At 43.1% G+C, this 13,836-nt stretch overlaps 1 protein-coding gene across 1 annotated transcript; it reads right to left on the reverse strand.

The window, feature by feature from the left end:
• Positions 1-4,761: 4,761 nt before the first annotated feature.
• Positions 4,762-12,840, reverse strand: TAF9B (TATA-box binding protein associated factor 9b). The gene is made up of 8 exons (XM_012929124.3): positions 12,776-12,840; positions 11,467-11,592; positions 10,754-10,835; positions 9,966-10,102; positions 9,753-9,887; positions 8,347-8,422; positions 6,570-6,686; positions 4,762-5,718 (listed from the first exon to the last, which is right to left on the reverse strand). Exons 1-8 carry the CDS (start codon positions 12,815-12,817, stop codon positions 5,552-5,554), a joined length of 882 nt encoding a protein of 293 aa, XP_012784578.2. The 5' UTR covers positions 12,818-12,840; the 3' UTR covers positions 4,762-5,551.
• Between the last annotated feature and the right edge of the window lie 996 nt (positions 12,841-13,836).

The raw sequence follows: 13,836 nt of genomic DNA on the forward strand, positions 1-13,836 counted from the left end.
GCAAGGTAGAATGTTATGATTGTATTTAAAATTATTTAAAAGACCTTTTCTCTTTGCTACATACTTGCCTGTCAGTTTCATTCCCAAAACTGCCAGAACTGTAAATGTCTCAATAGCCTCAAGAATAAAAATCTGCTAATGTTTAAAAACCTATTTACTTATCTGAGGCAAAGAAAGATGGCAAACTGCCATTCACTGGTTAGTCCCCACATGTTCCCAGTGGCGGGGGGCCTGAGGTCAGGAACCAGGTGGCAAGAACCCAGCCTCACATTCCTGCCTTCCAAGGTCTATACTGACAGGAAATGAATCGGGAGCTGGAACTGAGGATTGAACCCAGTCACTTTGACATGCAGGCATGGTATGTGCATACAGACTACATCATTTGTAATAATAATGTAATTTAATGGTAATTAAAACAATGTATTAAAGGTAATGATGAGGGAAAAGATCCATTCATAATTAATATAACTTTTAAAAAATTTATTGATTTGAAAGACATGGGGAGAGAGAAATCTTCAATCCACTGGTTCATCCCTGAATGGCTGCAGGGGCTTGAGTACTAAGGCCATCTGCTGTTGCTTGCCCGGGCACATTAACAAGGAGTTGGACTGGAAATGGAACAGCAGGGACTTGAACCGGGCCTCACGTGAGATGCTGGTATCAAGGCAGCAGCTTCACCAGCTGAATCCTGACACTCATGTTTAATGCAATTCAAAATTTTTTTCAAACTTTTTTTTTTTCTTTAGAGTGCTTCTTTTGATTACTTTCTATTAGACTCCAAGTCTGTGATCTTCCTCCACTTTATTGGATTGTTAATCTAGAAAAACCAGTGGGGAAACTCCAGTCTTGGAAATTAGCCAAATATTTGAGTGCTCGGTATGTACAATGTATATAAGGCACAATTGAGGGAATATAAAGTATTTTTATCCTGAGAGGACTTAAAACTTAGAAAAGAGTGGAAGGGGCAGGCACTGTGGCATTGCGAGCTAAGCCTCTCGCACTGGCATGCTAAGTGGGTTCCCACATGGGTCCCCAGCTGCTCTACTTCAGAAACCAGCTTGTGGGCTGGGAGAGCAGTGGAAGATAGCGCAAGTCCTTTGGCCCTTGCATGCACTTTGGAGACCTGGAACAAGCTCCTGGCTCCTGGCTTTGGATCAGCTCAGCTTGCCCTTGTCATCTGGGGAGTAAACCAGCAAATGGAAGCTCTCTTTGTCCTCACTATAATTCTGTCTTTCAAATAAATTTTTAAAAATCTTTCTTTGAAAAATAGAAAATAACAGTTTACGTATAAACTTGAATAGTGTAAGGTATGGCTTCCCAACTTAATATGGAATTACAAATTTACTGGTAAAATGTTGCTCACCCTTACAAACTGATTTTTTTACTCTCAGAAAATGAGGGACTTAAAATCCTTTTTTATTCATTTGAGAGGTAGATAGAAAGAGATCTACTGGTTCTCCAAATCACCACAAGACGAGCTGAGCTGATCCAAAGCCAGAAGCTTGTGGTTTCTTCGGGGCTTTTCATGTGGATTCAGGGACCCAAGGATTTGGACCACCTACTGCTGCTTTCCCAGGCAGGGAGCTGCAATAGTGGAGCAGCTGGGACATGGATCAGTATCTATGGGATGCCAGTGCTACAGGTGGAGAATTAGCTTGCTGAGCCAGCATGCTGGATCCCAACATATGAGGAACTTAAAGCATGTCATGGGAAATACATATTTTGAAAAAAGTAGACGTGGATTTCAAATTTTTTGTATCAAAATAAACTTTTTTTTTTTTTTAATTTTGAGAACAAGGCCAGCACTGTGGTGTAGGTAGTCACTGTGTGCAGTACCTGCATCCCATATGAGCACCAGTTAATATCTGCTGCACTACTTCTGAAATAGCTCCTTACTAATGTCCTGGGAAGTCAGTGGTGTTTGGGCCTCTGCAAGCATGTGGGAGACTCGAAGAAGTTCCTGCTTCTGGACTGGCCCTGCTCTGGCTGTTGGAGTCATTTGGGCAGTGAACCAGTGTATGGAAGATAATTTTTTTTTTTTTTTCTGAGAGCCGCACAGAGCTAGAAACTCAAATCAGGTCTTCCATGTGTGAGGCAGAAACCCAATTACTTGAGGCATCACTGCTGTCTCCCAGGGTCTGGGTTAGCAAGAAGCTGCAGTCAGGAGCTAGGTATTATGACGTGGATGTTGCCATCATTAAATAATTTGAAAGGCACACTGAAAGGAGAGACAGGCAGAGAGGTCTAATATCCACTCATTCACTGTCTAAACGGCTACAGCGTTGGTACTAGGGCAGGCCTAAACCAGGACTCGGAGACTTCCTTTGGATCTGCCATAAGCGTGGCAGGGGCTCACTCAGGCTGTCGTCCACTGCCTGCCCACATGCATGAGCAGGGAGCAGTACTGGAAGTGGAATAGCCAGGATGTGGGACCCCTAAGATGAAACCACTGCAGGGGACAGTTTAACGTGCTGTGCCTCCGTGCCAGGCCCTAGATGTGCCTTCTCCACTCGGTCTTTTCATTCTATTTTCTCATGAGCTTTTTGGAGTACCCTCATATATATGCCTATTTATTAAAAAAAATTGTAATCTCCATTTTAAAAAATGAGGAATTTATTCTTCAGTGTTATCTGCTTTTGTTTTTTCTTTTCTTTTTCATGGAAAGTTAGGAGAGACAGATCTTGCGTCCGCTAGTTCACTCCCCAAGAGGCCACAAGCAGGAGCCAGGAGCTTCTTCCAGGTCTCCTGCAAGGGTGCAGGGTCCCAAGGCTTTGGGCCATCCTCATCTGCCTTACCAGGCCACAAGCAGGGAGCTGGATGGGAAGTGGAGCAGCAGTGGATGGGAACAAGTGCCCATATGGGATCCCATCGCTTGCAAGGTGAGGATACAGCCATTGAACCACTGTGCCGGGCCCTATTTTTTCCTTTTATGTTCAGAATTTCCCTATGTATAGCACAGGTACACAGTGAGAAAACACCCTTGTATCTCATCTCTCTAACTACCAGTTTCCTTTCCCAGAAACAAGACCAATTTCCTTCAATTTAGAGTTACTTGATGCAAATAAAAAACCCATCCACGAGCATATCTACCTACACATAACTATGACATACAAGTGGTGGTGCTTTACACACATTGCTCTGTACCTGCTGTTCTGATTGGTGCTTTCTTTCCCATGACTGAAGCTGTTCCCTTCAGCATCTATCCTTGAGAGCTTAGTGGGCATCACTTCTTCCAGTCTGCTGCCTGTATTCCTATGCACACACTCAGATTGTAGACACTTGTTTCCTGCTCTTTACAAAGAGAAGTGTGTTAAGAAAACAGTAGCCTCACTCCAGTCACTGACAGCACAGCTCTTTAAAAATTCCACCTGGAGGCTGGAGGCCAAGAAAGCGGTCTCAAATTAACTCTTGCAGCTAGATCTGGGGAGATATGCCAGAGTAAGCAGTCTTCATATGAAAGAGCAAACCCACCGTGGTCTGATCTGCTAAGAGAACGGCCAGATGACAAGCTGAATTAAGATGTATATTTTGGGGGGCATGGGGAGGGGTTGGGGGATTCCCAGAGCCTATGAAACTGTCACATAATGCAATGTAATAAAAATTAAATTAGATATTAACAAAAAGCTTAAAAAAAAAGATGTATATTTTAAAAGGGTATAGATATCCTTTAAAAACAGCATGTGATTTCTTTCAACCTATTTACACCCTGATTCACTCACTTACATTTTGCTTCACTATGAGTCAGACATGGGCTGATTACACATAAAGCAAACAAACATGAGTTCATCCACTGAGCAAAACTCGATTATTTCATTGCTCTCAGAATTATTTGGTCTTGTTCATCTCCCTTGAATCCCTTCAGTCATAAATGAAAGATCACCAATTGCTCAAAGTTTTATTAATAATCTTAGAACAAATATAATAGTAATAATCCCATATAGGTATCTGGCATTTTACAACTTTGCAAGAATGTGTACAAATGACACCTCACAACATCCCTGTGAGGTAGGCAGGACAGGTGTTATTTTCCTATTACTAGTGAAGAGAACAAGGCTCAGAGGTGAAGTAAGGTCACACGGTAAGTGATGGAGCCAGGACTGGAACCTAGGCCTTCTGACATGCTGCCTCCCTGAGAACATTCAAGAAATGATACCCTGTGCAATGTAATGAGCATTTCTCTCCTATTGTTGATCAGATTGATTCTTGTCAATTTAATATCTTCTTTCCTGAACACTCAAAAATATTCAGATTGTGCTGATACATTTCTCTCCAGTGAGATTCTCTCGCACGTATCAAGCACTACCCACAATGAAACTTCCATTTATGTTTTCAGGACCCTTGGCCATAACTTCTAAATTACGTTGTGAAATTTTACTTCAATATAGAAATACTTTTGCAAAATCCTCTGAACTTAAACAGAAACAAGGGCTGCTTATCATGTCAAAAGCTTTGAAGCCATTCCCAATTGAGAATTTTAGGTGTGGACAAATGGGAAACGTGATTTTACACCTAAATGGAAGCTGCAGAGACAGGAGAAACATTGGAGTCTCCTCCCAGGTTTGATCCCTTCTTACATGTGACAAGCTGCAAGTATGCTCTGAATTATGCTCATAGGAGTGTTCAGGCCGTAGTGATGAAAGCATGGTAGAAAAGAAGAAAATGCTCTTCACTGGTTTCGTCTTGTTTAAATACTCACCATGGCAGATTTTAGGCTATACCCTCTTTTTGTTAAATTTGGAAATGTGAAATATGGTGGACTTATCAACTTGGAATAGAACCCTGGAACAAACGTAACTGACCTAGAACTACCTGTCAAAGCAGAATAAAGCTTAACAAGCATAAAATGCAAGGGTCGAAGTTCAACTGCTCTGCTTTGGATTCAGAAACAGAAAGCAAATGCAAAGCTTCAGGTTAAAGTTGAACCACAGACCAGGAGGCATGTAGAACATATTTTCAAAATATGAAAATGACAGTTGCATTACCAAGAATGGTATTTTAAAAATTCCACTTATGGCCTTTTGAATTTAAGAGCAACAGGAAGAAACTTAAAACCTATAGGGTAAGGGTACAAAAAATGGATGGGATCTCGTAAGGGAATTGAGGTGGAAAGCTAGAACCAAGAAGCAAGTTAAAATATAATCAAAATGGATTTATAATCCTAAATCTGTCCCACCCAAAAATGTTTCTTGAGAAATTTGGTCAGAAAAGTTAGTAACAATAAAAGTGACTTTTATCTTACAAAAGAAGGCAATATTTAAATGCAGGTTAGAAATTAAGCTGTTAAAGATTAGGCAGATTGTCAGTGACACGTGGTAAAAATCTGATTTCTCAAAATGCCATGGTAGGCCTCAATGTTAATAAAATTATTAAGAAACAAGTACTTGAAAGCCTAGTAAGAATCATATTCTTATTAAAGAAATCCAACAGTTTTAACTAATATGAAAAATATTGCAGCTACATTTCTTCTAAGACAAAATTTAAGATACAGAATGTTCTAGTTCAGTATTCTAGGCTCAAAAACAATTTCACTTTGGGAATGCATCTAGACTATTCACATGGTATCATTGTCGTCCTCATCATCTTCATGTTTTCTCTTCAATGGGTTTGACTCGTTGGTAGTATTCTGTGATGAAACCATGTTGGTAGTAATAAGAATATTTTTCGGCCCAATCATTGAAGGATTAATCAGAACATTTGGAACAGAAGTTGTTGGAGTAACTGTAAACAGAGGAAAAAGCACCCCCAAAATATGAATTACCCAGAATCAAAAGCAGAAACTATGTAACAAAACAGAACTATGTAACAACGCCAAATACAATTTTGATAACATAGGTAATAACTGCATTACTATTATTGACACATAACAGTTATATAATATTTACGGAGCACAATGCAATCTTCTGATCTATGTATGCAGAAAATAAATCTGTTTAACCACATTTAGTGCAAGGTTAAAGAGATTCTGTTACTTTAACAAAACAACTGTCTGAAATTTTAATTAGTACTTAAAGTCATGGAAAGCAGTGCACTGGATTCCTCATGGAATATGCTAGAGGTATCTATTCAAGGTCAGGGATCAAGCTTCTCACAGGCCAATATTTTATATAAATTGTTTATTATAAGCAATTTTCAGAGGTGTAAAATAAAAATACAGGCATTAATAAACTGATTTAACAGAATTCTTGTATTATTCCAACCATGTGTATATGTCTGCAAAGGCACAGTTTCTTTACACTCATCACTAACTTGAATTCTTTTCTTAAGCTTTTGCTTTCAGTGCTTTTCCCTGAGCATGCCTTAGCTTTATAGACCCTACCTTTTCAGTTCACAATGTTGAGAATGTGATAAGCATCCTAAACACTCTCACCTCTCCACCTCCAAATGTCACACATACGTAAAACTGTATATGCTTTTTAGAGGGTCCACAGACCCCTCTGAAGAAACCAGATACACAGCAGGGTTGCCACCCTTCAGTGGTATGAAAACAATGTACCCCTTGCTATAGGGACGCAGACTATTACACAATTGTAAAATATTCACAAACTGCTCCTCCACTGGAATCACGTTACCTGGTTTGACAGGTGTAGACTGAGAAGGTGGAATTTGCACCGTGAATCTTTGGCTTGTCACTGATCCTGGAGTTGCAACTTTATTTGGAACAGGCGCTGTTTGTGGGGTTGCTGTAGCTATAATTAACAGACCATGTTATCTAGATGACGTCCCATACATATTTATACTCTTTTCCCATTAGCTTACCACATACTACCTTCAAAGCACAGGAAACCAATGAAAAATGAGAAAACCAACCAGTAGAAATAGGAGCAAAAGAATTCTTGAAAAGTACATGATGCTACATAATGTAGGTCTAGGCCCACATGCTTGCATTTGAATCCGAACTCTTAATACCCCATTAGCTCAGTGTTCCTGGGGAAATGATTAATCTTTTTGTGCCTCAGTTTTCTCATCTGTAAAATGGGGATAATCATACCCATTTAATTAAAAAAAAGTCTTTTGAAAATTAAGTGAATAACCATGTGAAATGCTTCATGAAGCATCTGGAATACAGTAAGTACTAAGTTTTAGCTACATGTAGCCATAGAGAGTTTGAATAAGACACTAGAAGGAAGACAAGGGCCTGGCACCGTGGCCTAGTGGCTAAAGTCGTCACCTTGAACGCGCCAGGATCCCATATGGACGCCGGTCCTAATTCTGGCAGCTCCACTTCCCATCCAGCTCCCTGCTTGTGGCCTGGGAAAGCAGTCAAGGATGGCCCAAAGCCTTGGGACCCTGCACCCATGTGGGAGACCTGGAAGAGGTTCCAGGTTCCTGGCTTCGGATTGGCGCAGCACCGGCCGTTGCGGCTCACTTGGGGAGTGAATCATTGGACAGAAGATCTTCCTCTCTGTCTCTCCTCCTCTCTATATATCTGACTTTGTAGTAAAAATAAATAAATCTTAAAAAAAAAAAAAAAGAAAGATGACAAGCTTTCTATCAATTACTTAAGTGGTACTTCCAATCTTTGTGACTTGCTGAGAATTAGAAGATTCCTCCTGTGCCCATGATGCTAAGCCAACATGCATCTAACAAAAGCAGCTGATCTTTGAGATCCCCAAGTAATCAAAATATTTACTGCTTTCCTATGTTCAGAGACTTTTTAAGCAGACAAAGATCTTGGGGATAATAGTACCAATCTAGTCCAAGCCCTTCATCGTCTAAATTCTACCTAAGATCCATTTAGAAAATGTCTTGATTTGCTTTGTCACAAGTCCCATCTCCTGCCTCTGGCATTTCCTTGGTATGTCATAGGAGTCCTATTAGTAGGATCTTATCCCATTTACTAGATCACAAGCCTTGGTTAACATCCTTTAGCCTTGGGAGCATACTGCTCCTGTGCTTTGCTCCTAACAGGTCCTCAACATGTTTGCTTCATGAATAAATTTTTCAAGACTTCATATGAATACCGATGTCACTGCTCTCAAAACACAGCCTTATACAAATGTATCTGTTTCCAATTCTTCCTTGGGGATGTAGAGGCGAATACTTCTCTTTCTCCAGGAAACAGTCCATTCAGGGATAAAGTTACTGAAGACAAAGATATTCAGAAATGGATCCTAGTGTTTCCCAGACTCAGAGGTGAGCCCTTCCTCTACGGGATCAGATATTCTTCATGGCTTTCTCATGCTCAAGTCTGACTGTTTATAGTTTTACTGGAGGACAAGTAAAATTATCAATGGCAACACAAATACAGGAATTTGTGACTCACCTTTTGACATGGATTACAGTTCAAAACCAAAGACCCAGGTACTTCTTTGCCAGTTAGAAAAATCATTTCCCCCTCTCACTTACCTAGAGTAGGAGTGGTAGGTCTGTTATTGACAGCACCAACATTTAAGCGAGGAATTAGTCTTCCTTGGTTAGGTCCCTGGGGGATTGAAGAAACAAATTAGTTTCAATGTTGCTAAGATTAGACATATATTTACCAAGAGTGAAAATCTGATTGTTGAGATTATGAATTATTAATGGATAAACCATGGCGGGACTGTCCTGCTTTTATTCTAGCAATGTTCCAAATCCAATATTCAAACTAAAGTTTTCATAAACAAATGTGTTTAAATAAATCTAGTGATGAAAGAGAAGTAGACAGCATCATACAGAATTTAAGGCAGAGTCCTATTTGAATTAGCCTAACAGACTTCCTTGTGATTTTAAAAATCTTTTTTTTTTTTTAAATTATTTAGGTGAAATGCAGAATTAGAGAGAGAGATCTTCAATCCTTGGTTCACTACCCAGATGGTAACAAGGAGCAAGGCTGGGCCAACCTGAAGCCAGAAGTCAAGAGCTTCAGCCAGGCATCTTATGTACGTGCAGGAGCCCAAGCACCTGGGCCACTTTCTGCTGCTTTCCCAGGAGCATTAGTAGGGAGCCATTCTCAGAGGAGGCAGGACTCAAATTGGTGCCCATGTGGGATGCCCATAGCTGATGGCTTTACCTGCTGCATCACAGCTCTGGTCTCTTGATGACCTTGAGTGATAGGAGAGCCTGTGGTTGTATTTCAGAAAGCAAGTTGTATTCCTATTGGTCTATCATTCACTCTATTATAACGCCTCACTAAAATGTTTGGTACAGTAGAAAGTTTGGAAGTTAGAGGCCCTCGTAATCAGTCTTAGCTTTGCTACTAACTCCATAAATGAGTTCAGACTCCATTTCCTGACATTAAAACAAAACAAAACAAAAAAAAAAAAAAGAAAGAAAGAAAGAAAGGGAGGAAGGAAGGAAGGAAGGAAGGTTGGGCTAGAGGAGCAGCACCTGGCACTTTGTTTTAGTTCTAAAAATTAAAAAAACACATTCTAGTAAATTATCTGAAGCTTTCATCAGAGAGTGGCTGTTCAGTGTAGCTGCTATCACTGGAATGTCTACATCCCACATCTGAGTTCTTGGGTTCAAGTCCCGGCTCCGCTCCCCAGTCCCAGCTTCCTGTCTCAGCTCCCCTGCGAGACAGTAGGGGACTGCTCAAGTGCTTGCATCCCTGCCACCATGTGGGAGACCCAGATGGAGTCCCCAGCTCCCGGGTTCAGCCTGGCCTAGTTTAGGTTGATGTGGGTATCTGGGGAGTGAACCACTGGGTGGGAGACCGCTATGTGCTTTTTAAAAACACATAAAGAAGTATCTTAACCTTTAATCTACTGAACTGGTGCCATATCTTTTTTTTTTTTTTTTTTTTAAAGAAAGGAATGCTAACCAAATAGTCTCACCTTTTTGATGAAGGATTTCAGCCTGTAGTTTGGAGCTGTTAAGCAGTATCTGTCAGGTGGCAGTCTGGGTCCTGCATATGGCTTAATGAGTGGCAAGGGGGTTTGATTTTTCTGTCTTGCAATATCTAGTAAAAACTGAAGAAAAAAAGCTTTATGAGAAGTGTAATTCAAAAATGATTAAGTAGACATCCCTTTCAATAAATGCTTGCTCACATCTCTTGGTGGAGGAGAGGTAAAAGACTGGTCGGCACGGCACTGGATGGCCAGTCGCACGTCATCTGCATCAACATTAGGCTTCTTAGCATGGCTTGAATAAATTTTTGCATCATCCAGAATTGTAGTCACGTAGCCTTGAAGAACAAAACAATTTTTTCTTAAACATGAACACAGCTTAATATTTATGGCTACTTGCCTTAAGAAGTTCTGCTAATTTGTAAAACGTTTACTAAATGTTGGTTTTGGGCCCGGCGGCATGGTCTAGCGGCTAAAGTCCTCGCCTTGAAATCCCCGGGATCCCATATGGGCGCCGGTTCTAATCCCGGCAGCTCCACTTCCCATCCAGCTCCCTGCTTGTGGCCTGGGAAAGCAGTCGAGGATGGCCCAATGCATTGGGACCCTGCACCCACGTGGGAGACCCGGAAGAGGTTCCAGGTTCCCGGCTTCGGATCGGCGCGCACTGGCCCGTTGCGGCTCACTTGGGGAGTCAATCATCGGACGGAAGATCTTCCTCTCTGTCTCTCCTCCTCTGTGTATATCTGGCTGTAATAAAATGAATAAATCTTTAAAAAAAAAATGTTGGTTTTGAGAGCCAACTGTCCTGTCCGTAGGCTAGGTTTTATACAGGTACCGCAGTATCTCACTGCCCTCCACACTGAGCTCTTCCTTATCTTATTTTTTTAGTGCTTTAGGCTGAGTTCTGTTCACACGTTTTGGTTGAAAAAAATATAGTAAACTCTTCAAATTCACAAGTTAGGCAAGCCTTGGGTGCTTTGTGAACTTACGGAAGGCAAACTCCAACATTTGATTTATGACCCGCGGTTCATACTCTGTGATTCCCATATCCTTCAGGATCTGCGCCATCACCTGTGGATATCAACAGAAACGCCAGATAAGTAATGTAGGCAGCAGAAATGCCAGACGTGTAATGCAGGCAGCAGAAACCAAGGCTCGCCAGCAGGTAGTATTCATTTTTGATACAAGGGCCCCTTCTGCATGATTCAAACTTCAGTTCATGGTTGTGCTAACAAGTGTTAGTGATTGCCCAACTCATATCATATGCTCTCACTAAAAAACTTTTATTCACTTTTTTTTTTAATGTGGGTGGGGGGAATGAGAAAGAAAAAAGGCCAGGGTTGGCCATTCCCAGAGGAGGTGGGGTGGCACAGCTGGCTGTCATTTCCCGATGCGGCAGTTAGGGAAACCAACATCAGGGCTCGAGGACTGGGCCAGACGGTCCGAGGCCCAGGAGATAAACTGGGCGGCCGGCCAGTTGCGAGGGTTGAACAGCTACCCTCCGGCGGGGCTCGGCCGGGACGGCAGGAGATCGCCTCGGGGTGGGGGCCAGGAAGAGCCCGCATCGTACTGCCACCGGCCGCTCCTCTGCTGGGCTGAAAGCCAGCCGGCGAAAATCCCCTCAGGCTGTCAGGCTGGCTCAGCCCTGCAGGTGCCCGGCCGCGTCAGTCTCCGCGCCCCGCCTCTCAGCCTTCGCACTTACCAAAGCATCTCTCGGAGCGTTCTTGGGAGGAGGCGCCATCTTGCCCGACTCCATGTTATCCTGAGCCTCGTCATCCGGGGAGAGCGAGCTGAGGCCGTCGACCGACTCCTCGCTCAGGCTCCACCCCTGCGGGGACGGGAGGCGGGCTCAGTGCGGCCGCCCGCGGGCTGCCGGGCGCTCGGGGCGCCGGCGCCCGGGAAGCCGGGCCGCGAGAGGCGGGGCAGGGCGTCCGGGGGGCGGGGGCGCAGGGGGCGCAGGGAGCGTGGCGGGGGGGAACCCTCCCGGAACCTCCGCGACCCTGGAGAGAGGAGAAACCGGCCCTCGGACGGCTGGCTGGTCCCAGCTGTGAGGGTGCCCCGGCAGGAGGTACTCAACACCTGCCGCGCCCACGGGGGGCCCTTCCTGCTCCTTCCTACCCGGCCTAGGGTTAGGCGCACACGTGTTGTCAAGCAACACGCCAATAGCAACCTCGTTTTCATGATTAAGTATGTCCCAGACCTTGTTCGCTTTATAAGCTACAGATGTATTTGTTGTTCGTTTGATGTTTAGCAAGGGTGTTCGGTTTCTTATTTGTTAAATCTCGCAATCCTGTCCTGCTGCTCACATATCAGGACTTCTTTCAGCTGTTAACTACAGGCGAGGCTAACGCATTTGATGACCATCAGGGGTCCTATCTTGGGGTGTTTAATGGCTTCCTTTCAGAACCCGAGGAGACCCTCATGGGATCCTTCATAGCCTTGCAGAGGTCATCAACCCCGACCCCACTGGAATGACTTTAACAACTGCCCATTTAGCTTGAGTAGTTTTTGGAAAAAGTCATACCAGGAAACTCTCCGGCTTAAAATGTCCTAGAGAGTGCTTTCTGAGTTCTGCTCATCTGCCTCTGCGTGTCCCAACGCCCGCCACCTGGGCCTGGGAATTCGCAGGCCGCCTTTCAGGGGCGCCCCTCGGGAGCCACACAGAATCCAGGGAGGAGGCAGGCAGGGCCGCCGCCGGTGCCTCGCCAAACGCCTGGGCCTTCCACATCCCTGCCCAGTGCTACGACCTTCACAAGCCTAAGCCTTACTGAAATTATAGAAACTAGTCCTCCCCTACCCATACATACTCCCACAGGGCGCCTCCGTTTTTCATATAACCATAAGCTATGGATTTCCTTAAAGACCTCCAACGGCTTATCTCTGTCTCTTCTGTCTTTCCCTCTTTCACACACACACACACACACACACACACACACATTCATATTCCCCCCCCCCCTCTCTCTCACTGGTTTCCCAGATTTACTAAATACTTCAATTTTGGGTACTTTTACCTCGCAAGCATCTTCAGAATCTGACGTACTCCATGAAGCCATCCTGAGCTTTGCTGCGTAGCGCTCCGAGCTTTACTGAGCAGCGTCGTTCGCTGGTGCGTCACCGCTTCAGGCCCCCCACAACCACGTGTTCGCAATACATTGTTTCCAGCGGGAACATTCATCCCTTGTCTTCAAGAACGCCCTTCTGCACCGTCTGCATGGCCAACGCTGGGAAACTAGTTAACAATGTTCTCCCTCCAAATGAGTGGGAGATCTACAGAGAATAACATTTTAACCAGTATCTTAAAAATAAATTTAAGGCCAAGAAAACCTGTCCTACCTGTTTCAGCCATTCATTTGGCTTTTGCAGAAGGCCCTGCTGTGCAACAGTTTCTCATCTATGCCATTTACATCCCCTTCACCCAAATGAGTGCAATCATAGGGCAACCAAGCTTTAGAGAGAGCCAACTTGGCCCAACCGTACCTGATACACAAAAACAAAACACCCCACAAAGCCACATAATGTATAAGCATGTGTATATGTGTGTAATTACTTGAAAATAACTGTTTTCTGGAAACTTTGTCCTTTATTACATAAACATTGTTATCTAAATAAAACAGTGGACTAGTTAGTAGTGGCAATTGGTAGGAAGTAATGGTAGGAGTAATTAATGGGTGTGGAAAAATCCATTTTTCATAATATTTGTGTCCTTTGTCAGAATCATTTATTTGAACTCTTGGGAATTTAAATTTTGAGTCATGTGATTGCACATGCTTAATATTCATAACTGTAAACCTTTAGAAGGGAAAATATAAATATGCATCCAACTGAATAGCTATTACCTATATTTCACAAAAATGAACATTGACATGTTTCTTTTGGTCCCATGGTATAACAACATGTTTTCACTACTTCTGTTTCTTTTCCAATAATACTTCTTTGAACTTTGGCGATACCCATCTTCTCTTTTAGACAGTGGTCAAGCAATACAGTCAAATGTGATATTCACTTGGGGTATACATCTCTGCTCTTATCAAGAACACATTTGATTGATTCCTGATGGCAGTCCATCCAGTGT

This window comes from Ochotona princeps, chromosome X, assembly GCF_030435755.1.
Source record: "Ochotona princeps isolate mOchPri1 chromosome X, mOchPri1.hap1, whole genome shotgun sequence".
NCBI classification, from domain to species: domain Eukaryota; kingdom Metazoa; phylum Chordata; class Mammalia; order Lagomorpha; family Ochotonidae; genus Ochotona; species Ochotona princeps.